This window comes from Halichoerus grypus, chromosome 12, assembly GCF_964656455.1.
Source record: "Halichoerus grypus chromosome 12, mHalGry1.hap1.1, whole genome shotgun sequence".
NCBI lineage: Eukaryota > Metazoa > Chordata > Mammalia > Carnivora > Phocidae > Halichoerus > Halichoerus grypus.
In genome coordinates this window covers 84727145-84751665 of record NC_135723.1, presented here as the reverse complement: position 1 = coordinate 84751665, position 24521 = coordinate 84727145, and the positions used below count along the sequence as shown (strand labels likewise).

The window sequence follows — 24521 nt, the reverse complement described above, 5'->3', positions numbered from 1 at the left end:
AATTGTGTTCAACTCCAAGTACAGTAAAGAGAGCAGAGTGAAGGGGGTCAGTAGATGGAATACTGCTAAGAGGAAACATCAAGGATAGGGGTCTTCTTGTTTAACTGGACTCACAGGTTCTTGCCAAAGGCAGACCAAGGACTTAGTCATCAAAGTTGGAGGATGAGGAATTCAATCAGATATCAAGGACTAGGGGATGATTTAGCAGGATTCTTTGCTAAGACTGACTTAGGGCCCAAGGACAAGGCCTAATCAAAAAGAGGGCCCAGAGAAGCTGAAGTAAGTTTGGGTCAAGGAGAGTCTTTGTCAGGAATTATGGAACTGGGGGCTTTATCAGGACTCTTTCATCCTTCGAGCACTGAAACGGAACTCCTACACACACCCTGGTCCATAACAATGGTTGGGCTCCGAGATAGATTTCAGCTTTGAAATTAGTAACAAGAGAAGCTGGGAGCTGAATCTGCAAGAAATGTGAACTAAAGAATCAAGGACCCAGAATTCACTTCCCACCTTCTTCTCCCAGAGAAAACCATCAAAAGGAAGAAAATCTCAATCCCTAATGGAAGTGAATGTCTAAAAAAAATTATATAGAATCTGAGACCCAGGTTTGATGGGTATCATTGGTTTGGGTTCCCACTTGTTTTTATAACGCAGCATACTAGAAATGGGAAAAAGTCAAAGGCAACAATGGGACCAGAAGATATGTAAGTACCTAGGATAATGTGTGACACAATGTAGTTGTTTAATCAGTATTTATTGAATAAAGAAACTCGAAAGTCCCTTGCTAGCTCCAAAATGCTACTCTATTAAGGTGAAGGGGCTGACACATGCCACAACATGGATGAACCTTGAGGACATTAGGCTAAGTAAAACAAGCCAGTCACAAAAGGACAAATACTATATGATTCCATTTATATGAGGTACCTGGAATAGGCAAATTCATAGAGACTGAAAGTAGAATAGAGGTTTCCGGGGGCAGGGGGGGCGGGAGAATGGGGAGTTAACGCTGAACGGGTACAGAGTTTCAGTCTGGGATAATGAAAAATTTCCAGAGATGAATGATGGTAATGACTGCACAACCTTGTGAATGTACTTAATGCCACTGAATTGCACACTTAAAAATGGTGAAAATGGTCAATCTTATGATATATATATTTTACACAATTTTTAAAAAATTTTTAAACGATGTTGGGAGCCTTTTTGCTCAGGATGGGTTTTGTTTGTTTGTTTGTTTTTAAAGATGAAGGGGTACAGCTCAGTAGCTTGTTATGTTTTAGGGCAACATAAATCAAAGAAATAGTGCTCCAAGATCAGGATTAGAAAAAGGAATAATCACAACCCAACTTTGCTTCAAATCAAAGAGCTTTTAATGGTGTCTATTCCCCAAAGCCCTAATAGGGATGGTCTCGCACATGCTCTATGATTGTCTTCAAGCCAAGCCAGGTCTCTTCAGCTGTGGGCAAGATCTGACTGGCCGGAAGGAGGAAGCCATATCGACCGGTGTCCCTCAGTTCAAAGGCAAATGAGTATTTGATGCCATTGTCATATGACCAGTCAATGCTTCCTCCACTGGCTTGGTCTGAAGGGCAAATGAGAAAAAAGTCCGGTTATGCTATTCCCTCTGGCCTCTCCAGATATATAACCTCCATGCTAGGTTTCACCAATACCAAAGATAAGTCAGGCCCCTCTGCATGGTCCTTGAGAGCAGGGATAGCTTCATAGGGGGTCATGCTTATGAAAAAATACAAGATTAATTTGAAAAGCAAAAGGTGTTATTCAAAAGGACGCTATACTTAGCCTTCCTTTGGTGTTTTTAGGAGCCTCTGGCTTCACCCACCCATTTGGAATCCTGCCTGCTCTCCTAATTGGCATCTTCTACACCTTAAGGAGGCCACACCACTTCCTTCTTTAGAGGAGTGCTAGATGTAGACATTATTTTCTCTTGTGGGAGAAGAGGGATTACAAATAGAGTAAGAGATTTGGACTCTGCCCTCTGGGAACTTTCAGCATAAGGGTGGAGTAGGTTTTATTCTGATATCAAATAATATGCCCAGGACTTATACACGATGGGTTATACCAATAAAGTAATGTGCACCTGTGTAACGTGTGGCCGCTGACGTGACAGATAATGAAGGAAGGTGGCATTAACCTACAACCTGTCATGACTTATGACAATCATGACTCAGGAGAGCTGAGCAATGGACAGGCTCTGAGGCCCCTCCCAGGGAAGTTGGGTAGAGGTCAAATGGAAAGGTTGGGGGCAGAGATGGAGGAAATTACCTAGTCCCTAAGAATGGGGCTGGATGGAGGGGAAGACCAGGATGTTGTACCATGAAGAAGTAGGATTAGTGGTTAATATTATAAATTTACACTATAAATGCCTGTGACTTGTGTCTTTGCCTTCACCCGAATGGTTGCTGACTTGAAATGAATCTTCCTGGGTACCAAATTTACTAACTTACGCTACCTGACTACAGCCTATCCCACTAAGAGGTCCATGGTGGACAGAACACTGGCTTCAGATTGAATCCTGATTCTGCAAATCATTAGCTGGGTCACCTAAGGCACTTACCTCTCTGAATCCCAAAGGTTTCATCTGTCAAACAGGAATAATACTATAGTACTTATTTCACAGGGAGAATTAAATGGGAGAACATTATGTGTATGATTCCAACACTTGTTGAGCACTTACTAAATATGTTAGGTACTACGCTAAATCGGTTGATTTAATCCTCACATGGGTCCCAAGACGGATACTAGTATTATTCCCATTTTACAGATAAGGAAACTGAGGCTCCGAGAAATTAAGGGAAGGAGCTGGGATAAAGTATGTAGGATAAGCATTCAATAAATTTCAGTTGTGATTATAACCACCATTATCAATAAACGACTAGGATCCTATCAAAAAAAGCCAGACCACGTGAAAGATAAGAGGTACCTGGAGGGGAGTAATCCACCAGGAAACTAACAAGCAACATTTATATAGTGCCTTACAGTTTGCAAACACTTTTATTCTACATCCTGTCTTTTGAGCCTCTCAACAACCCATTTCACAGATAAAAAAAACACAAGGGAGGATGAGTGACCCACCCGAGATTACTCGGTTCCAAAGTGGCAGAACTATAACTCAAACCCAGGCCTCTATCCCCAAGGTCTGGGATTTTCACCCTCTACCTCTCTGAGAAAGAATTCAAGTGACAACTTCGCCTATTGTAGTGCAGCTCCTCAGAGCCCTTTCCAGGTGAGAAATTACCCAGGAAATGTCTCGCCCACCACAGGAGTCCAGCCACCTCTTGGGTGGAGTAAAGCAGGTGTTCAGCCCAGAGCTACATACCAATCTAGGGCAGGAGGCAAAAAGTACTTAATTGGGACCTGTTCTCAGAGGCAGTGCTTGCCCATGCTGGCATGAGGCCAGAATCAAGGATAACAGAGTCAGCTCTGGGCAAAATGCAGCCCGAACTTACTTGACCATTAATGGTCAGGTTCCAAAAGATCAGACAGCAAACCCTACACATGTCTGATACTTGCTTATTAGGAATATCTGTAAACTTACCAAGAGAAATACACTAAACCTGAGCCTTCCAAGGTGTACCTTTCACTTTCACATAAGAAAGTGAAAAACTAGATTCCTTGTAATACGATGGTTGAGACCCCATGTGGAGAGCACAGGATGCCATTCTGCTGACATTCTCAACTCCAGCCTCCACTCAGAGGCTGCCCAACACAGAAAGCATGCAACCCTCGGCCTTAAGTGGCCATCCTGGCCTTCCTCCCCAGCGCCAACAATCCCAGGGCCCTCCTCCCTGGGGGTTCCTCTGCCAAAGGGGAGGACAATCCCCCATGGAACGTGGTTTAAAAGGTCGGGGCAACTGTAAGCAGATCAGTCTTCCCAGAGAAGAGCCTAAAAAATATGTAACAAGAGCTCCAAATCTGTTCGTTCCGTTTGACTTGGTAATCTTGCACTGGGAATATACACCAAAAGGATCGTCTAAAAGAAAAAGAAGTCTGGGGGTGCCTGGGTGGCTCAGTCGTTAAGCGTCTGCCTTTGGCTCAGGTCATGATCTCAGGATCCTGGGATCGAGCCCTGCATCGCACTCCCTGCTCCTTGGGAAGCCTGCTTCTCCCTCTCCCACTCCCCCTGCTAGTGTTCCCTCTCTCGCTGTGTCTCTCTCTGTCAAATAAATAAATAAAATCTTTAAAAAAAAAAAAAAAGAAAGAAGAAAGAAAAAGAAGTCTGTACCAACATGTTTGTACCAACATGTAGTCGCACCATCCAGCAAACAATACAAAGGCCCAATAACCAGGGTATAGCAATCTACTGGAATAACAAACACCTAGAGTGGAAATACATAGAACCGTGCAGGAAATAACAAAATAATATTAACTGAAAAAGGCTGGACCCAAAATAGAACACAGACACTGATTACAACTAGATAATTATATTTGTGTTCGTCGACAAAATTATGAATGAAATTGAAACATAAAATGCGATGATTATTGGATTTCTTTGTTCTATAAAGTCTTTTAAATGCCTCATAATAGCAAAAAAAAAAAGAAAAGAAAAAGAAAAGAAAATGAAAGAAAAGAAAAACCATAATCAGGGGGTGGGGAAACTTTCACGATCAGTTTTTGGATTTCCATCAATTGTCCTAGATACGCTAAGTGAACTCTTGCTCCTTCGCTCTCCAAGACTACCATTAAGAAAAGTGTGACTAGGGGCGCCTGGGTGGCTCAGTTGTTAAGCGTCTGCCTTCGGCTCAGGTCATGATCCCAGGGTCCTGGGATCGAGCCCCGCATCGCGCTCCCTGCTCGGCGGGAAGCCTCTTCTCCCTCTCCCACTCTCCCTGCTAGTGTTCCCTCTCTCGCTGTCTCTGTCAAATAAATAAAATCTAAGAAAAGGAAAGAAAAGAAAAGCTTGACTAACAAGCATGTCTTCCCTTAGATTCCCAGCACCACCCTCGTACATGTAGCTGGGCTGGCACCTCCAGCCTGTCTGCAGGCTTGCTCCTCTGAGTCGAGCCTGATCTACCCACCTCTGCTTGACTCCTTCTTGTCCCTCTTCTCCCCTACTCTGAAGTATCACTGCCTTGCTCATTTCTTCTCTCTCCTGGATCTTCCACCTCTCCCTCCCTATTGGTCCTTTTCCCACAGTCAATAAATAAGTCTCTCATCTCAGAAAAGAAACCCTCCATTTCTCTCTCCTTCCCTTCTCATCTGGGCTCCTCCAAAGAGCAGTCCACACACCAGACCTCCGCGCTCCCCCATCCCCTGTGCTCCTCCAGTGACCCTCACCATGCTTCTGAAACCTTCTGGGTATGGTCACCAATAAGCTCGTCATAAAAATCCAGTGGTAAATATTCTGTCCTCGTCATAGTTGACCTTCTCATAGCCTTTCATCATTGTTAACCCCTACCTCCTTTCCGACGACTGCTCCCCCCCACCGGCTTCTGAAACACAAGCTTCTTGGCCCCTCTGCCCAGCCCCGCTGTGTGGCTCTCCCTCACAAACCCCCTCTGCTGTCTGACAGCTTGCTTCCCTCCTCCATCCAGGGCTCTTCCCGCTCCAGGTGATGTCCTTGCTCTCCTGTTCTAACCATCCTCTCTATGTCAACCACTCTTAAGTCTCTCTCTCCACAGAAGCCCAGAGCTGTGTGGCCCAAAGCCTATGGGACATCCCCACTCGAAAACACTACAGTTATCTCAGCCTCAACTTGCCCGGAGCTGAACTCATTCTCTCTCCAACCCCACCCCGTCTTTCACCTTCCTGGAGGTCTCCCTCTATTAATGGCCCCGTTCAATGACCTTTGGTGAGAAACTTTCAACATCTAATGACTGACCAAAGCCTTTTGGTTTTCCCTGCTTCATGTCTCCCTAGGTCCTCCATGGCACTGCTCTAGCATGGACCACCACTTCCCCCTGAACAAGTCCTACTCTTCCTGTGGGAATTTCCTACTTCCAGCCCATCACACTCCATCCTCCCCATGGTAGCTAGTGTGTTTTATTTAAAACACGGTACCTCAACACACTCACTCCCTGCTGAAAACTCTCCAATGGCTTCTAGAATCCTTTGGGTTAAGACTTAAACTCCTTACCATGGCACCCAGAAACCTGAACCCCCACTCCCCTTGTTCCCACCTTCTTCCAGCGGTTCCAAACCTCCTTGTGGTTTGCAGAGTCCATCATGCAGTTTCTTATTTCTGTGCCTTTGCCCGTGCTGTTAAAGAGCCAGAATGGCCCATTCTTTTCCCCTCCTCTAGCTATTTGGTGAGCAGCCATCAAAATCCTGCCCTCTTCCGTATGTAGCTTTTCCTGATTCTGCCACTGTTTAAGCCTCCCAACTTTCTAACACTTTTGTATCACGTCTAGCCTACTACTGCACACAGCATACTGAGGTTCATTTGTCTTCCTGTTTGTCTCCCACATTAAACAGTGAGTTTCCTGTGGGTTCTCTATGTCCGTAGTACTTGGCATAATGATTAGCACATAGTAGAGGCTTAATAAAAGTATGCTGAACAGAGTGTGTGCCTGTAAGAGGTATTTGTTTCCAAAGGGTCCATGGGCGTGGGAGTACAGGGAGACTCCTGAGCATTCAACTGTGGGCTCTTGAGTTTCTGGGTTTGCCCATAAGCAAGTGGGGAGATTCCTTTGGGGGACTCAGACTCTGCACGGGTGCATTAGGATTTCCCACAGCACTGCAGCTGTTTCTTGTTTCTATCCCAGTCCACCGTGGGAGAGGGGAGTCTCAGAAAGTCTGACAGCAGGCTCCCCAGCTTTATTCCTGACATTAGCAGTATTCCTGATTTACCTCCCCTTTGTCTCCCCAAATTCTACATGCACAAATGGCTGCAACAGAGTCTATCCACTGAAATATCTGGGTCCTTTTAAAGAGTTGCCCCCATTCTGCCCCCACAACCCAGTCCACGGCATTACTCAGGGTGTAAACCCCTCTGAGCCAAGAAAGGAATAATTAATAAAAGTGATGACTTAGGGCCAAGTCGTGACAAAAGCTTATTTTTAGGCAAAGAGATTCCACATAATGAGAGTGAGCTGGAAGGATCAGGACAAGCAGAGAGCAACGCACATAGCTCAAATATTTAGGAAGCTCTTTGTTCCGGATATCACATAGTACCTTGTTGGGGGAAACCGGGCAGGGCTGGGCGCCACACACAAAGACCTAACCATTTCACATCAGGGCACTGAAAGGCTCTGGCCCAAAATCACATGGTGCCCGCTTAGTGGGTCATTTGTAAAAACACATTAGATACTTACAGATGACTGAGCAGATAGGTCCCACTTTGTACTTGGTGCCGTGCAGGCTGGCCAGAGCCTGGGCAGCCTTTTTGGCCACTTCATTCTAGAGTGAGAGAACCAAGGAAAGGTAGATGGATAACACTTGCTTCTTGAAGATCAAATGCCCAAGGGCAGAATGTAGAATCGGGCCGTCTGATTAACTGGACTCTCTGGTTAACTCAGGCTTAAACACAACGCCCTTTCGTTTCAGTCATTTTCACTGAGAAGCAAACACTAGTTCACTTCTGTTGGCTTCGAAAATACAACACACAGACCTTCATTGTTTATTTCATCATCCAGGTGTTTGCAATAAATACACCAGGGTCATTATTTTGCCACCATCCCTCCTTGTTCAGGGCTGTAGGTGGAAATAGGGTGGGAGTAAGGGGCTAAAGAGAATACGTACTGACCCCATGATGTACCCGGGAAGTTGATTTTTTTTTTTTTTTTTGCTAGATCCCTACATTGGCTTACCTCCTTACGATTGTCTCTTTTTCCAAGAAGTAGAGCTCAGCAAAATATTTTCCATTATTTGAGGGTTCCAATTTTGACTGATTGGGGCTTTACTGTCCTTGCTAGGGATAAATGTAAGGTCTTGAACTTGGGTCCAGGAAAACAACTGTACAATTACCAGATGGGGGAACCTGGCTCGGCAGAATCCTCAGAGAGCCTGGGGGTTTCAGTTGTCAATGAGCCCAACATGAGTCAACGGCACGGTGCTACTGCCAAAAAACTAATGTGACCCTCAACTGTTTAAGCAGAAGTGCACGGTCTGGAGGAGGGCAGCTATGGTCACGCTCTGCTCTGCGCTGGTTAACCCACAAGTTTTATGTTCACTTCTGGGAGCTACCCTTGAAGAACAGAGATGATCCAAAGCATGTTCGGAAAATAGCAAACCAGAATGGTGAGGGAACTTGGGGCCATATTATGAGTGCTTGAAGGGGGGGCGCCTGGGTGGCTCAGTTGGTTAAGCGACTGCCTTCGGCTCAGGTCATGATCCTGGAGTCCCGGGATCGAGTCCCACATCGGGTTCCCTGCTCAGCAGGGAGTCTACTTCTCCCTCTGGCCCTCCCCCTCTCATGCTCTCTCTCTCTCATTCTCTCTCTCAAATAAATAAATAAAATCTTTAAAAAAAAAAAAAAATGAGTGCTTGAAGGAGCTGTGGGTATGGAGTAGGGATACGGAAAAACCTAGCAGAACCAGGTTACTGGTCTTCAAGTGATTAATGGATTTGCTTCTTTTCAAAGACAGCAAGATGATAAACCAGGGCTGGCAGGTAAAAACCATAAGGAGAAGGTTTGGGCTCTCTATGAGGAAGAACTCAAAAAATCAAATCTGCCCCAACATGGAACAGAATCCCTTGGGAGGCAGGAAACTGTCCAAACACAGGCTGGATGACTATGTGGCAGAGATATGAGCACCCAGTTCGGATAATTTAAGGTCATCTAGGTCTACTAAAAGTACCTTTTAGGTTCTTTTCAATCCTAAGGTTCTTCTTCCCTTGATTTGGCCTTGAGTGGTAATACTCACCAACAAAACCCTGAAAACTGCCCTACAGGGCTAAAATCCAACGGATGAGATGAAAGATACACCCGAATGGGAATAATTTGTTGCATTTCTGCCAGGAGCTGCTGACAATAACATATTTGAAAGTAAATTGACCAAAAGGTCCCATCTCAGGGTTTATCTCTAACATATGGGTCTCAAAAATCAAGCCTAAAAGCCAAATTGGGAGTATGTGCACGTTCTCTTCAGCTGGGGATAGCTCTTGCTCAACTGTAAAGTAGCCCCCTGAGATGTCACCATCTGACTTAAGGCTGCCACCAGTTTGCTCATTCCTGAAACAGGAAAGATGATGGAAGGTAGCAAGTTAGGGAAGGGAGTGTCTAATGCCCAACATCACACACCTGTGCAGCATGAGGGCCGGTCACAGAGTGGAAAGCACCAGGAAGCTATGAGGCAAAGAGCTGGGAGACAGCACTGTTTAGCATCCAGCATCTGACAGCATCTGACTACAAATCTAAGAGCCTCACGTCCAAATTCAAGTGTTTATTTCCTAAGCAGCAGAAAGCGCATCCTGGGAATTTATGGTCAAATTGAGGCTCCTGCTCATCTAGATTAAGGCAACAGTAATTTCATGAATTCTATTTCCCAAGGAGACTTAATTTGGGAAAGTCCACAACCAGTCTTTCAAACCTCTGCCTGTATCACAATCTTCTCAGTGGTTGGACCTATTCATCTTTGTAACCTGTCACTAATACACCCCCATCTCAGTACCCGACTTTATGACTGAAACTTACTTGTCCACACAATAGACCTTTGTGGCTGAGCTGAAATGACATTTTGGAAACTTACCAGTTCATCAAAGTTATCTGACTTGGTACATGTATACCCATAGGGGAACATCAGGAGCTGGGAATAGCTGTGGAGGGTAATGAAGGCCTTGATCTTCCCGTGACTCTTGATGAAGTCCACTATGGATTTCACTTCAACTTCAGAGTTGGCACGGGGTCCATGGTAGGAATCAGAGCAAGGGTTGCTGCTGGCTCCAGGTCCTGACGGGATGCAGAAGAAGCCCAGTAGGAACAGTAAGCTTCAGGGAGATGCTGTGTGGATACATTTACCGTGCATCACTAAGTTCCTCCTCAGGAAGTCAGCAAGACTGTCCCTGCATTAGGTGGAGGTGCTATCTAAGGGCACAGGAGGCCAAACTGAAGTGATTCTGGACGCATCCTCTCTTCTTTAGAAAGATGGTTCCTCTATATGGCAGAAAGAGCTATCAAATTAGATCATCTCCTCTCTGTGGGAGTTGTTGGAAGGAAAGCTAGATTTAACATTATGGATGGAATTCCTGCATTGGGTGGGAGTTGAGCAAGCTCTTTTTCTGGGATTTCTTCCAATTCTTAGCGTCCAAGAGTAGAAGATTCTATGCACTGTACTTCTAAATCACAAAGCCACAAATGCAAGGAACCTCTGACACCCTTTCTGCAGTGAGGAAAGCACAACTGCACTTAACAACAAGGCCACCTTTGGCCTTGATTTTCTCAGCAACTGGAGTTACTCGTGACCACTAAAGTGGTCCACTGTGGCCTGGCCAGGGCTCTGGATGCTAGAGAAACTTCGAGGGGATCAGGAGGGGCTGGGACTCCCCAGGGTCTCTAAATGATGTAGACAAAGTATAAATACAACCTGTCACTTTATTTCAAGATTATTTAATAAGAACCATAATATTTCAGGAAAAAAATACCTGACATTGAATTCCTGGGCATTGTTCAGTATTTTGGATCTGATGCTTTGATTTTTTTTTTTTTCCTACGCTAAAAAAAACCATTATAAAAGCGATGAATGAACTTGCCACTCATCCATATCCTGTCACAATTCCTGAGTGGGTCTTTTCTTGGTTCAATAACTCTCATTAATTCATTTGTCTTACAAATACTTAGTGATTGCCTTCTATGTTGTGGACACTGTACTAGGTGTTAGCGACAGTGCAGTGAAAGACAGTTTCTAACCTCACTGTGACCAGACCTAGTGAGGAAAAAACAAACAAATTTCAGTTCTGTGATTAGAGAAACATAGGAGTTTTAACTGGTCCCTAAAACCATAAAGGAGCCCCCCAACCAGGCTGCCACTGAACCCCAAAAAATTAGAGCCACAAGTCAACAAAACCCGAGCGGCAAGCCAATATTTTCTCTTTGAATCTGTTTTGAAAATCAATTTCTTAATCCTATTTGTACTTCTTTTTAGTTTTCTTTCTCGAAACATCCAGAGATGATGTAATGCTTCTCCTCTGAATAGATCCTAACCCCCTCTAGCGGTTGGTTCAGGCCTTCCTGAGTGAGGCCTCCCGCCATTGCGCCAAGTCTTGCTCTGAAAACTCAGAAGCGAAGCCGAGCTGGGCTACAGCTTGTGGGAAAACTAAGATGTGAGACAAAATATATTCAATGCTGCTCAGAGATCTGTGACAGCGCTACGCGCCTGTGAAGGGAATTTACTTAAGTGTTTTTCAAATAGGTTTTTAAATGGCTTCAATCCTGAATGGGCTTAGCAGGCTGACAGCACTGCAGAACCCTGCAAAAATAGCTAGTTGGCCAGACAACTTCGGGCCATCCCTGGGGGCAAGTCCCTGTGCTCACCTCCAAAACCTGCGTCCCAATTCCGGTTAGGATCAACACCAACACAGGAGCTTCCTGATACCTTGGACCGGGTCTTCCGCCACATACGATTCTTTAAAATCCAACCGAAAGAGAAGACAGGAAAAAAAGAATGACGGTCACTCGACCTGATGAGAAGGTCCCTTTAGAATCCTGTTCATTTTCCTTGCTCCCTCCTGGGAAGGCCCCTTTGGAATTACACTAATTTCCCTGGCCCACAAAGGTGTCAAACAGTCCTCCTACGGGGTTCTGCGAGGAGCTTCTTGGTCGTCTCACCAAAATGAGAAGTAAATAATCCCCCATCTCCTCAAATCAATACCTGGCAAACCATTTTCCATAGGACACCAGGTCTATTCAGTGTTATCGATAATAAAAAATAATAACAACAACAACAAAAAGTGGGGAGAGAGCAAGAGTTCTGTGATAGAATATTTCAGGAAAATATAGAGCTAAATTCACTAAGGTACTTCAGCGCTTCTAAGAGTTTTTTAATGCTTTCGTGTTTTTTTCTGCCGCTCCAGGAGAGGGATACGGTGGGCGGTACTTCCCAAACCTGACTGTGCGGCCCTCCATTCACAGGATATCTCGTGAGGTGAGTACTAGTATTTGTACAAGTTCTTTTTGAACACACGTTGAAAAACACTAGCGTAGTCAGCTCTCTCCAAAAATAAACTTGAAGCTCTGATTCACTTTGAATATATGTGGGGTCACAGTTGCCACAATGGGGTTCTGTAATAAGATTTTAAAGGGGGAAAAAATCTACGTAACTCCTTTTAGTGATATTACAGAGGATTTCTTCTACAGATTGTAAGTAAAATGCTAAATGCATTGTACTGCCTACCCAAATCCTACTGCAATCTAATTGTCAGCAGGTAACATCCGCCTCCTCTTTTCCATCAATCCCACCACAAAAAACGCAGAGAGAATTGGAACAAATCTCCTAGGTGACTCACGGTGAACACTGAGCTCTAATAGCCCAGCCTAACAGCTGAAATGGGCTCTGACCGAGGCAATGTGTAAAGACATCGTGTGTCAGAATAAGAGGTGATTATAAACTCCACTATGTGCCTCAATTCAGGGCCACTACTGAGAAATTACGCATTCCGCTTCTGGTAAACCAAGAACAGAAAGGTTACTTTTGTTTTTTAAGTTCCTACACATCTCTGTAAATTCTTGTTGAAGAAAAAGGTCCAGGCTTACTCTGGTTTGAGAGAACACATATCCATCGGGATTTGTGACCGGCAGCAGGAAGATATCCATCGTGTCCAAAATGGAGGTGATGGATGGATCATTTCCATAATCAGAGGCAATCTGAGCAGAGACAACACAGACGTCAATTTCACACTCCCCTTTCACGGGGGAACACAGGATGGAATATTAAGGCAATGTGTTTTTTTTCAAACGTGAACTAGATACCACTGCTGGTCAATGAGAGCCTGCCAGGACTACAGCCCAGTCTCCCCCGATGCTCATGTGTTTAATATGCCAGCATCTATACTTTTATTTCCAGTCAGAATAACCTACTTAAGTAAAACTCAGATATCACTTATCCATTCTCTCTCAAAAGTAGAATTCTTCCTATTCATTCCGAGGAAGCATTTTGCAATGGTATATGTGGCTTATAGGGATCTGTGAACCAAAGACATTTTTTCAGTTTTCCTTCATCATCACACAGACTAGCTTTCCAAAAGTACTCATGACAAACAACAGATTACTTAAATGTGTAGAGACTTTTCTGAAGACACAGAGGATCAGTTAAATTCCATTTGGGGAATTAAATTTCTACTTGCGATCAATTGCAGTGGAGTTGAAGTTTCTGCTGGATTAAAATTTATTCATTTCCTGTGCTCAGCCATCCTAAGGCATTATTATTCAACTGTTAAATATCCATTTCATAATACCCTAAAGGTAACTGCATTTTAATTGAAGGGAAAAATGTATCAGTCGGTATACACGTGGTTGCACATGCTTGAATGATCTGATGTGGATTGATTTCCTTTGCTCATGAATTAACATTCTGATTTATAGCGTGTCATTTTTGAATTACTTAAGCAATACCAGACTAGGTCACACCCAGCCCACTGTCCTGACTCTTAATTCCAATGAACGTGTGGAGGAAAGGTATCGCGACACTCTGACTTCAAAATCAGATTTGGAACATTTTCAGAAAAACCCAAAAACCCTTAACTAATTTCACTTTGGATCTATGGGGCAAAGTAAACTCTTCTAGCACCTGTTTATATTTTCCATCTGAGCCCCTTTGGTGATTTTATAGATTTCTAGCACATCGTCCCTCAACCCTCAGGGCCCGAGGCAGCAACGCAATTTTTCTCGAGCCTGTTCTTATGCTGAAATCTGACTCCTGGGGTCCTTACTTAGCACCCTCTCAATCTCTTCTGGCTGTGCCTATTAACAGAGCACACAGTGGCCGGCAGGCCTGGGCACAGTGCCAATGTGCTAGCTGGGGCAATACCGCAATCCCCAAAAAGGTTGAACGGGCCTATTTGCTGCCGGTGCAAAGAAAAGGTCGCTGAGAGCATCAGCCGTGAGGACCACAAAGAGCATTGCGTGATTAGGTGGGGCCTAACCCCAGAAAGTCAAAATAATCGAGGAATTATAGGAAAAATGACCTTATTTGCTGTCCACAGTGCAGTAGCTTGCGTAACCCACTCGCGAGCATGGATCCCGGCGTCCAGCCAGATGGCTGGCTTGTCTCCTCCGGTGCTGAACTGTAAAACAGTGTGGAAATGTGCACAACTCCACTGCTGCCGGCTCCTGTCCCTGATCTTTTCCCCTGGGGCCTTGTCTGTCCCTCTTTCTGTACTTGATGTGATTGAGAGAGGAGGAGGTGTAGACAGAGATGCTGTCAATTAACTCTTATTTCACGTGATTTTTCTGATCCCCTGCTTTTAATAGAAGTTTAAATGCAGGCTAACAAGAGGGCATAGACTTTTTCTCCTGTGATGTCTGTAAAAACTCGTTGCAGATAATGTAAGGACATGAAATCATTTGTTGTAAATTTTACAAGACAGGTTACAGAATAGTATGACGCCTTTTTGATTCTCTTAAAAGGCTAGTTCATGTATGTATGTTTATATATGTACACACACAAACATGAGACAAAGGAAGAGGGGAGGAAGGGAGAAATAGCAAGATGTATTACAACAAAATATTAACAGCTATCACCCCATAGCCGTGGAACTCGGGGATGTTTTTCCTTTTTTGTTTCTCTATTTTCCAATTTTTGAATGATTGTGTTATTTTTGTAATAAAAACGCTTGTGATAACCTTTTGAGTCCTTCATAAAAACAGCAGGGTAGGCTCTGGAGGTGTTTTCCAGAGTTTAAATTTTATGATCTAAGTGTCTCAGTTTTATTTGGAAGAGTGGCTTTGCCAATTGGATCAGTAAATGGGGAGGAAAAGATTATTTTTGCACCATCAACTTCTATCTCTGCACTGCATTCTAAACATAGCAGATAAGGTAAATGAGAAATGCAAATCCTTGCTAAAAATTACATTTCATGGGCTTCGAGAGTTTTAGTTATAAGTGTTTCATGTCTTTTCCTCCAAAGGGCTCAATTGTAGAAAGTGGGGACCTTTCAAAAATCACATAACATTCTCACCCACGCTACCCTAGAGAAGAGAAGGCCAGGACAATCCGAGGGGGAGGAGAATCTGGGATTTCCTGGCCCAACGGGAGGAGAAACAGGGAAGAGGGAAAAAAAATGTTTTTTAAGAAGGTAGTAAATATTAGCAAATGTACCACGGTGTCATAAAGTAGGCAAACCACTTCTCTCAAGCCTGCTTCGGGAGAAACACTCTGGAGAAATCCATCTGTCCCAATGAGTCCGTTGGTTCTCAGCCATAACATTTCCAAATTTAGTAGGGAGTTGTGACATTATCGCTCTCTTTTTTTTTTCCCTCTTTCACAAACTCTTTCTAGGAAACCTGGTAAATAAATTTCACTTCTTCGGGGCAAAGTAAAAAAGCTTGAAACTATCAGCACTAAGACGGTAAGAGGTTACAGGTTGGAGTAAAACCCTAACCTTTTTCAAACTAGCAAACAAATGCCTTGGTTTTCTGGGCATTTGCCTGTGCGGTTCAGCTGCCCTGTCATCCTCCCGCACACTGCGGGGACGCTTCTCTTTTCAAATGCAGCTCAGGCAAGTACTTGGCGCCTTTTTTTTCTTTTCTTTTTTTTTTTTAATCTCTTGGTTTAAAAAAGAGAGAGGGAAAAGAAAAGGGAAACAAGGTATAGAACTCCTACCTTGATTAATTACAGAATACCTCCCCCACCTGCTCACCCTGAGGCCCGCACCCCCACGTCCACCTCCCCTCTCACCCCCGGGGTCCGCACCACCTCCCCCAAAGCCCCCACCTCACGGCGGACCACCACCCCCATACCTCCCTCACCCTGGGGCCCTCGTCATTTCCTCCATCGCCCCCCTTCGCCCTGGGACCCCCGTCACCTCCTCCATCCGCCCCCCTCGCCCTGGGGCCCGCACCGCCTCCCCCTTCCTCTGTTCCTATTGGCGCGTTCGCCTCTGGTTCCCTGCGAGCGAATCTATCAAGATGAGAGCATTAATTCATTCCTGCAGACCTGCGTCAGCTTGCGCAGGGAAGAGAAAAGGAAAAAGAAAGGGGGGTGGGGGTAGTGGGGAGGAGGATACTCAAAACCAGCAAGGACCGGTTAGGAGGAGAAAAGGGAAGGGGAAAAAAAAAAAAAAGAGGAACTGCTCTGCAGGCAGAGCCGGGACTGACGGCCCGCCCGGGAGCGGCGAGATTCTAGAAACCTCGGGAGGAAAACCCGCAGCTGCACCTGTGTACCTTGAGCACGTTCATGGGCCGCTTTTCAAAAGAATGGCCAATATTCACTTTGCTCACTAGACCCGGGTGCTGAGCAACGATGTTATCCATTTCTCGGGAAATCTGAAATGTGTAAGAATAAGCAGACATTTGCAAATGAGTGATGTGATGCGGCCATCAGTGACTTTTCTCCCGCCTCCATTTCCATTCCCTCCGGGGAACGGAGAGGGCAGCGCGGCAGATGCTGCGGGATTGAGGGCGTTGGACACAAAGCGAAGACCTGATGAGTCACCGGGCGTCCGCGGTGGCAAAGGGGGAAGCCATTTTGTGGCGGCGGAGCCGGCTCGTTCCCGCTTTGTGCTTCCGACAAAATGGCACTTCCCCGGCTTGCCTGTGGCTTTCCTCATCCCCGCTCGGAGGGGCAGCTTCCCTTCTCTCTCACTAGCAGAGGGACACGCATGGCAGGGGCACCCCCAAAAAAAGGTGGACTTGGAGGCCGGCGCTACAAAAGGCAGCGGGGCAGGTTCAGGCCGGGGGCGACGGGGCGCTGGCCTCTGGGGCACTTCCGTCACCGGCTCCCTGGGCTCCTCCTTGGAGGCTGATGGAGACGCTGTGCAGCCGGGGCACCCAGGCTGGGTCCGTGGCTGGGACTGGGACGTGCCTGGGCGAGTCTGAGAGTGACCCGCGTGCAAACGCTGCCGGCGCTTCCGCCCCGACGACACGGACACCAGTCTGTGAGGCCCGGCGAAGGAGCGAGCGAGCCCCTCACTCTCTTCACGCCCTTTACCCCTCATTCTTGGTACTGGTTCACAGTCCCTTAGCTGAAACCCATAGGGGCCAGACATAGTTCAGGTTAAGAAAAAAAAAATTTTTTTTTTTTTTAGAAAGGTCAGAGGAAGGGGGCGCCTAGGGGGCTCAGTCGGTTAAGCGCCTGCCTTCGGCTCAGGTCATGATCCCAGGGTCCTGGGATCGAGTCCCACATCAGGCTCCTGGGATCGAGTCCCACATCAGGCTCCCTGCTCAGCGGGAAGCCTGCTTCTGCCTCTCCCACTGCCTGCCGCTGCCCCTACTTGTGCTCGCTCTCTCGCTCGCTCGCTCTCTCTTTCTCTGTCAAGTAAATAAATAAAAATCTTAAAAAAGAAAAAAAAGGTTGGAGGAAGCCTATATTGTATATTACACATGGGGCATTGCTCCATATTCGGAGACATTAATATATCTGGCAGTGAGGGGCGCCTGGGTGGCTCAGTCAGTTAAGCGTCTGCCTTCGGCTCAGGTCATGATCCCAGGGTCCTGGGATCGAGCCCCGCATCGGGCTCCCTGCTCCATGGGAAGCCCGCTTCTCCCTCTCCCACTCCCCCTGCTTGTGTTCCCTCTCTCGCTGTGTCTCTCTCTGTCAAATAAATAAATTAATAATCTTAAAAATATATATATATATTTCTGGCAGTGAAACAAATGAGTAGCAAGTCAGTTCAGGTCAGGGTTTGCCCCCAGATGAGTTTAGGTCAGGTCAGCTTTTGCCACCAAATCAGTCAGGGGGAAAAGTGAGTTTCAGACTTCTCTGCATTTAGAATTGATAGTTTAGGGGATGAGTACCCACCAGATTCCTCCTCTCTGGCTCTGTGTTACTCCCCCACCTCTCCCTGTTACCCTCCAACCCCCATCTCTTCATCCTCTCCCCTCCATTCGCCCACTCCAAATCATTTAGGCAAATGGACCCCTGTGAACCCCAAGAAAAGCTCTGTGTTACAAAGAGGCAAGTACAGCCCTGCCCAGATGTGCGGGTGGCAGTGTGTGACCCAGCTGGAGGAAGGGGGCAGTCTTCACACCAACAAAACTCCAGAGAAACAGCAGAGACCTCACAAGACTTTGCTACTACTAGGTCTGGGAGTGTTGGTCAGGTTGGGAGACCCAACCCTCAGCAGAAAGTCAGAGGTGTCAGGGTCTCCCCCGATCCCATCATCAATGGCAGCCAGGAAGCACAGTTCTCAAGTGGCTTCGGGGGCATCACAGGTCAGAAATGGGCAGAAGGGCCTTGAGGGGAGAGGCTCATGAGCAGGAGAGGCTGTTTGTGTTCACTTAAGACACTCCTAGACAGGGGCGCCTGGGTGGCTCAGTCGTTGGGCATCTGCCTTCAGCTCGGGTCGTGATCCTGGGGTCCTGGGATCGAGCCCCGCATCGGGCTCCCTGCTCGGTGGGAAGTCTGCTTCTCCCTCTCCCACTCCCCCTGCTTGTGTTCCCTCTCTTGCTGTGTCTCTCTCTCTGTCAAATAAATAAATAAGATCTTTAAAAAAAAAAAAAAAGACACTCCTAGACAATTTCAAATAATGGAATGGCTCCTGGGATGGGCAAGTGGGCTTCAGGGTCCTGCCTTAAAGCTTTGACACTGATGCTGGCTGTGAGATCCTAGAGAAAATCGGAGAAGCTAGGAAATCATAGGAGAATACTCCTCATTAAATCACCAGGGAGAAGTGAAAGCCTTGTCATCGGAGGAGAAAACGGCCCATTCCTCCAATGTTCATTTGGAAACACCTACCTCTTGCAAAGTATGATAAGCCTCAAAGTTGAAGTTACCATCCCGTTGTCTTCTCTGATTAAGTAACATTTCTTCATTCTCTTTGTCCAACAGAACCTAGGATGAACCAGTTACACCTATGATCAGTTCATAGCAATCCATTTGCATCTACAATTGTGAGGGAAATGCCAACACTCAGGTCCCCAGTCCCAAGCATCCTCTTCCTGTCATACGGGCTCTGGGGTCATGCCTTTCCCTTATTCTGGCAGCATCCTGAAAGGGGATGAGGCGCTAACAGGACTTCTGGCCAGCCAGACGCGGCAAATATAGGATGACAGTTAGTCCCGTGGTGGTGTTACAGCTCTCCTACCTTTCTGGGAACCCAGGGCCCGAGCTAACCCCCAATTAAAAACTAAATGAATAAGGTTTCACTTTTACTTAAACGAACACCCTTCAGTTTGTACTTTATATTTCTGCCAGAGATTCTGTTTTGCCCTTTCCCTTAAGATTTTTATTACCATATTCCACTTATGCCAAATGAAAAGGGAGAGGGTCAGTGTCAGGGGGAGCCCAGATTGCAGGAAGGCCCCAGTGGCACCCACAGGTCCTTTTCCCTGGCAGAGGGTACCCAAGGAGAAAAAAGGATGGATTGTCAGTTCAAGTAGACCAGCAAGACTCTGGAAGGATGGTCAATGGGATAATTACCTGAACATCTTCAATCATGATGGAATAAGCAATTCCCTGGGACTCCAAGAAAACTTTGACTGCCTGGACGTTCACAAAAGGAACTCGGACGTGGGCTGTCTCCCCTGGGATCGTGGGTGATTTCCAAAAATCAAGCTGGAAGGGGTAAAAGGCCGAGGCAATAAGTGGGTCATTCCAGGGAAATGGACAGGTTTCCAGAAATCAATTTGTATCTATTTTACCAGCCCGCAAGACTAGAATCACTGATATTGCAAGAGGGTTTTTAAATATCCAAGCAGGGGCCTATGTGTCATATTGTTTGTCCCCCCTATGGTTAGATATTAAAACTGGCAGAAGGCAAAGATTATTTAAAACTATGGCAGTTTTTTTTTTTAACAGTTGACATTCAAGCAATCCAATTCATTTCATAACAACATTAATACTGTAAATTATTTTAGGATGGAAATAATGCATTATAGCTGTTCAGCAATTTTTCTTTTTTTTTCAAGATTTTATTTATTTATTTGATAGAGACAGTGACAGAGATAGCGAGAGAGAGCACAAGCAGGGTGAGCGGCAGGCAGAAGCAAAGGGAGAAGCAGGCTCCCCGCTGAGCAGGGAGCCCGACGTAGAGCTCAAACCCAGGACCCTGGGATCACAACCCAAGCCGAAGGCAGACACTTAACCAACTGAGCCACCCAGGCGCCCCTGTTCAGCAATTTTTCAAAGTAACTTTCACAATTGATCTCTCTTTTCACTCTTATGATAAACCTGTGAGATAGAAGAATGGTATATTTATCCTCATTATACTGAATGGGATAATGAGACACAGGGAAGGTAGGTGACTTCCCCAGTGTCACAGACTCAAAACTAGAGCCCAAGCTTTCTGTATCCCAGCTCCATGAGTTAGCGTTCCACACTATGTCAGAGAAGATGAGATCCAATCCAAAGTGAGAGATCCCAATCATCGTGTCTAACTGTGGAGTAGTCTCTTTGGGAAACAGAAGCTCCCTCTAGGATAGATACCTGAAGATGTTCTTCAGCTTCCAATTCCACCAGATGTTTTACTTGTTCTTCATTCCTTGGTGAGATCTCAAGAACCTGGTCCCTAAGAATATTAACCACAGACATGATCTTAAAAGCAAAGCCTGGACACTCTTTCCTATTGCTTTCTGCTCCTGTTACTCTCTGCATGTAGGAGGTTAATGGAGCAGTTAATAATCTCTTTGACAATTGAGAAACTAATAAATTGTATACTGACCCACTTCCCCAGAATGAGGACTTGGTAGAATGGCTTTACTTCCCCCCAAGGAAATGGTATCTAGATAATAATTAAGAGGTGTACCTACACCTAGCAGGAAGCTTGCCATTAAAGTTACCTTTCCTCTAGCTAATGATTATTTATAAAATAACACCTGCTGGTCATAAAGCAATAGCTTTTAAAACTTGTCTCTTCCTGCTTTTCAGAAATGAGGTGGGTTTTGTTTTTTTTTTAAGTGGAATAATTAGGTTGGTGCTTGTAAGAGGAAATTGAATTCAAATCTGGGTAGACCTAGGATGTTTTGTTGTTGTTGTTAACTGAAATGTATTAGATTCCATCTCCAAACCCCATTCATGTGGCCCAAGCTTGGGGTATGCCAAAGACAACTAGGACCCTGAAAAATCAGGGTGTGCTCTCCACACACACACAACCACACACACGCATAATGAGGAATAAAGGATATCAAGGACACCTTGGCAGGAAAGAGAAGTTGCAAAACAAGCAAACATATATCCTTAGAAAAAAGTTGGGGAGTAGATCTGGATTCGTAGAGCCCTTCCTTAACAATAGAGATTTCTTCTCCTCTGTCCTTTCTCCAAGTAGGCTGACTTCCTGTGTCACTGTCCTGAGCATTTGTGCGGTGGGGAAAGGATTGGTACAAAGACCCATATACAAGGACCAGAAACCAGACCTTCTGAAACCAAGTGCCATGCAACTTCCAAGGAACGTTAGTAAAATATCTTCAAGGCTCTTCTACCTACAAGTATCCACCTGCCCCATGATCTGAAAATTCTTCCGTTTGAGTCTCAGTCCTTTTGGCACAGAGAGCCCAGGAGCCCTCCTTTGCAATGCGAAGGCACTGAGAAAAGTACTGCTTTGGGCTAATATTTCCTGGTGTGTGTTCTAAGGAATAGTTGCCCTTTGAGTTGCTCAGGACATTAAAAAAAAGTGGGGAGGAGTTTGATGATCCAAAAAATGGGTAAATGCAGCAACCTAGATCCCTTCTTATAGATTTACAATGCACACAAATTTAGTAAAAGTCACTAGAAAGCCTATAGTTTGTTAAACCCGCTGATTTCCAAATTTATTTGACCACCCACTTCTTAAGGCCAAACTTATTTGACAACTTCCTTAATTCCCTGGAACACTCTTCAAGAAATGCTGCCTGAAGCCTTTCATAGAATCTTGAAAACAAAGTACTTTAGAGCAAAGGTGAATCCTATGATGCCACGAGAGTTGGATTTGGGCTGAAATCTACACCCTGGTCCTCCCACCTCATGAGGTTCTGTGGCCTGGGCGCTAGATCTGGAGATGGGGAGGACAAGGGCTGACATGGAGGGCGAAGCCCAGAATGGCCAGGAGGAGGTGGTGGGAGAGTAACCCATCACTTACTGAGATGCGCTGAGACAATCGGCCAAGCTGCTTTATTTTCACTGACGCCCACCATCCCTACATTCAGATCATCGGGGGAGAGAGATATAAGGTATATGTGTTCAGACTTCACTTTGTTTTTTCCTTTAGATGTCATTCATCTCTTTCTTGGGTCACTCATTTCTGTTATTCCCACTATTCCCTCTCTAAATCTAAGAGAACCTCTCTGAAAATGCTGAATACTTGCACCCATTATTCTGTGACAATCCAGTGAGACCCTGTGAATCAGGTAAAAAAAAGTTCAAACAGGCACCAGAAAGCATAACTTACCCCACAAATGTTTCTCGACAGTGGATATGCCCCAGAAGGGCACCAAAAACCAGGATCAACTTCATGGTCAAGGGTGTTCCCAGAGTCCAGAATTCACGGTCACTCCTGAACTTTATTTATAGGGCCCACGGCTGAGGCCGATCTGGAGGTGGTGTAAGAACTCAAGTGAATGCCCACATGGTAAAATTCCCACCTGCATGTCAGATTCTCAAGGCTGTAAACACTCACCTGTGTGATATCACCAATCCGTACATTTTCCATTCCTGCAATGAGATAACAAACTTCGATGGAAAGAAAACAGAATTGCTAGAGCATACCAAGGGCAAATCATGTATTTATGATTTAGAACATAAAGTGCCACTAACTCTGACCAGTGATAGAAGCCAGATTAATAGACCTGAGGTTAAAGTCCTTTCTGGGTCTTTAACCAAACAAAAACAAAAACAAAAACAAAAAAACAAAAAGGGTACAGCATGTCTAGTAATTATGCGAGCATCCTATCACATTCCATTAGTTTGCTCATTTGTTTATTTTTATAATGTTTACCCTGAAACACTACAATCACTCAGTCCACATCTGCTGAATCTCCCTGTAGAGGTGGCCCATTCCTGTCCTCACTCTATATTAAAACAAAACAGAAGGCCTTTTAATATTCAATTTTGGACTGTTTCTAAAGTGATCCATCTGCATTTGTACCAAATTGATGTCCTTGTTTCTGTGTTTTTTTCCCAAAATGAAAATGTCTTTCTGATTATGACAATGAAATTGCTTGTTATAGAAGGTTTGGATAAAAAGGAATATTTTATTTCACCACCAATAGTTCCTCCACCCAAAGAAAATCATTTGGTGCATATCTTTCCAAATTTCTCTCTATGTTTTAGAGCTTTTTCTTGAAGATTAGATGATACCATGTATTCTGATTTTTAAGCAAAGGGTTTTTTAAACAAAGGTGATCTTGGGATGCCTGGGTGGTCAGTCGTTAAGCGTCTGCCTTCGGCTCAGGTCATGATCCCAGGGTCCTGGGATCGAGCCCCGCATCAGGCTCCCTGCTCAGCTCCCTGCTCTCCCTCTCCCACTCCCCCTGCTTGTGTTCCCTCTCTCGCTGTGTCTCTTTCTGTCAAATAAATTTTTAAAAATCTTAAAAAAAAACAAAAGTGATCTTTCCTATGATTTAAACATAAATCTACATTAATCTGACTTTGTTCTTCATTGCAAAAGAGAAAGATCAAACTACCTATTTTTAGGAATCATACTTTATTGCACTTAATCATTCACACACATTATGTTCAGCCCAGCAAGAATCAACCACAAACAGACACAAGGAGATTTTCTTCTGTCCTCTGTGTGTCAAATTCTTCCTCTGCATACACTTTAAAACCAGGGGGTAGAATTCTCAAGTACATACTTGAAGGGGAAAGGTATACATGTATGGTGTTTCTGGTTTAAGAAACTCCTGGACTAACTTGGTTTTTCATTCTCTTGGGTGTCAGGGAGAAGACAGAAACCAAAAGACAGAGGCTGTAATTCATCCTCATGTGCCCAGCTCCTAGCGAGTAAACAGTAGTCATAGGACTTGGGATGAATGTACTTAGAGAATCAGTAAAAGCTTCTGGGAAAAGATGGGGTCTGAGCGGAATGAGTCCTAAGGCAGGTAGGATTCGCTGAGGACAACCTGGTGGTAGGGAAAGGTGAGAAAGGTCCAGAACTGAGAGACACATGGCACAGGATTGGGTCCAGGAGGAAACTTGCCCCACTTGGGCAGACATGCCCCTGGGCATGGCGAGCAAGGGGAAATAGGAGAAGATATGAGAAGGGCTGATAGTGAAGGCCTCACAGTCCAAGCAGAGTTTACCCCTGATGAAAGGTGGAAATGGAGAGCCTCAGAAGGTTGCTGAGCTGGCAAGTGATTGAGGAAGGCAGTATTGAGAATGATGAATCTGGCACGGTGGGCTGCAGGGCAGGGACACTGGAAGCAGAGAGGCAGATAAGGAGCTTCTGAAGAAATCTGGATTTAAAGTGGAGCATCTAGGGGCACCTGGGTGGCTCAGTTGGTTAAGCAACTGCCTTCGGCTTGGGTCATGATCCCAGGGTCCTGGGATCGAGACCCACATCGG

At 45.3% G+C, this 24521-nt stretch overlaps 1 protein-coding gene across 1 annotated transcript; it reads right to left on the bottom strand.

The window, feature by feature from the left end:
* Positions 1-1344: 1344 nt before the first annotated feature.
* On the bottom strand, positions 1345-22668 carry CPA2 (carboxypeptidase A2). The gene is made up of 12 exons (XM_036078475.2): positions 22636-22668; positions 22408-22517; positions 20472-20553; positions 19467-19601; positions 18783-18878; positions 16271-16372; positions 14074-14172; positions 12644-12754; positions 11426-11516; positions 9645-9844; positions 7269-7353; positions 1345-1579 (listed from the first exon to the last, which is right to left on the bottom strand). The coding sequence occupies exons 1-12, from the start codon at positions 22666-22668 to the stop codon at positions 1392-1394; spliced, it is 1332 nt and encodes a 443-aa protein (XP_035934368.2). The 3' UTR covers positions 1345-1391.
* Between the last annotated feature and the right edge of the window lie 1853 nt (positions 22669-24521).

Coding starts and splice junctions, on each gene's coding strand:
- CPA2 (XM_036078475.2), bottom strand. CDS start 22,668: ATGGAAAATGTACGGATTGGTGATATCACACAG. Junction 22,518..22,635: donor GGATTGGTGATATCACACAG/GTGAGTGTTTAC, acceptor CTATAAATAAAG/TTCAGGAGTGACCGTGAATT. Junction 16,373..18,782: donor CTTATCATACTTTGCAAGAG/GTAGGTGTTTCC, acceptor TACACATTTCAG/ATTTCCCGAGAAATGGATAA.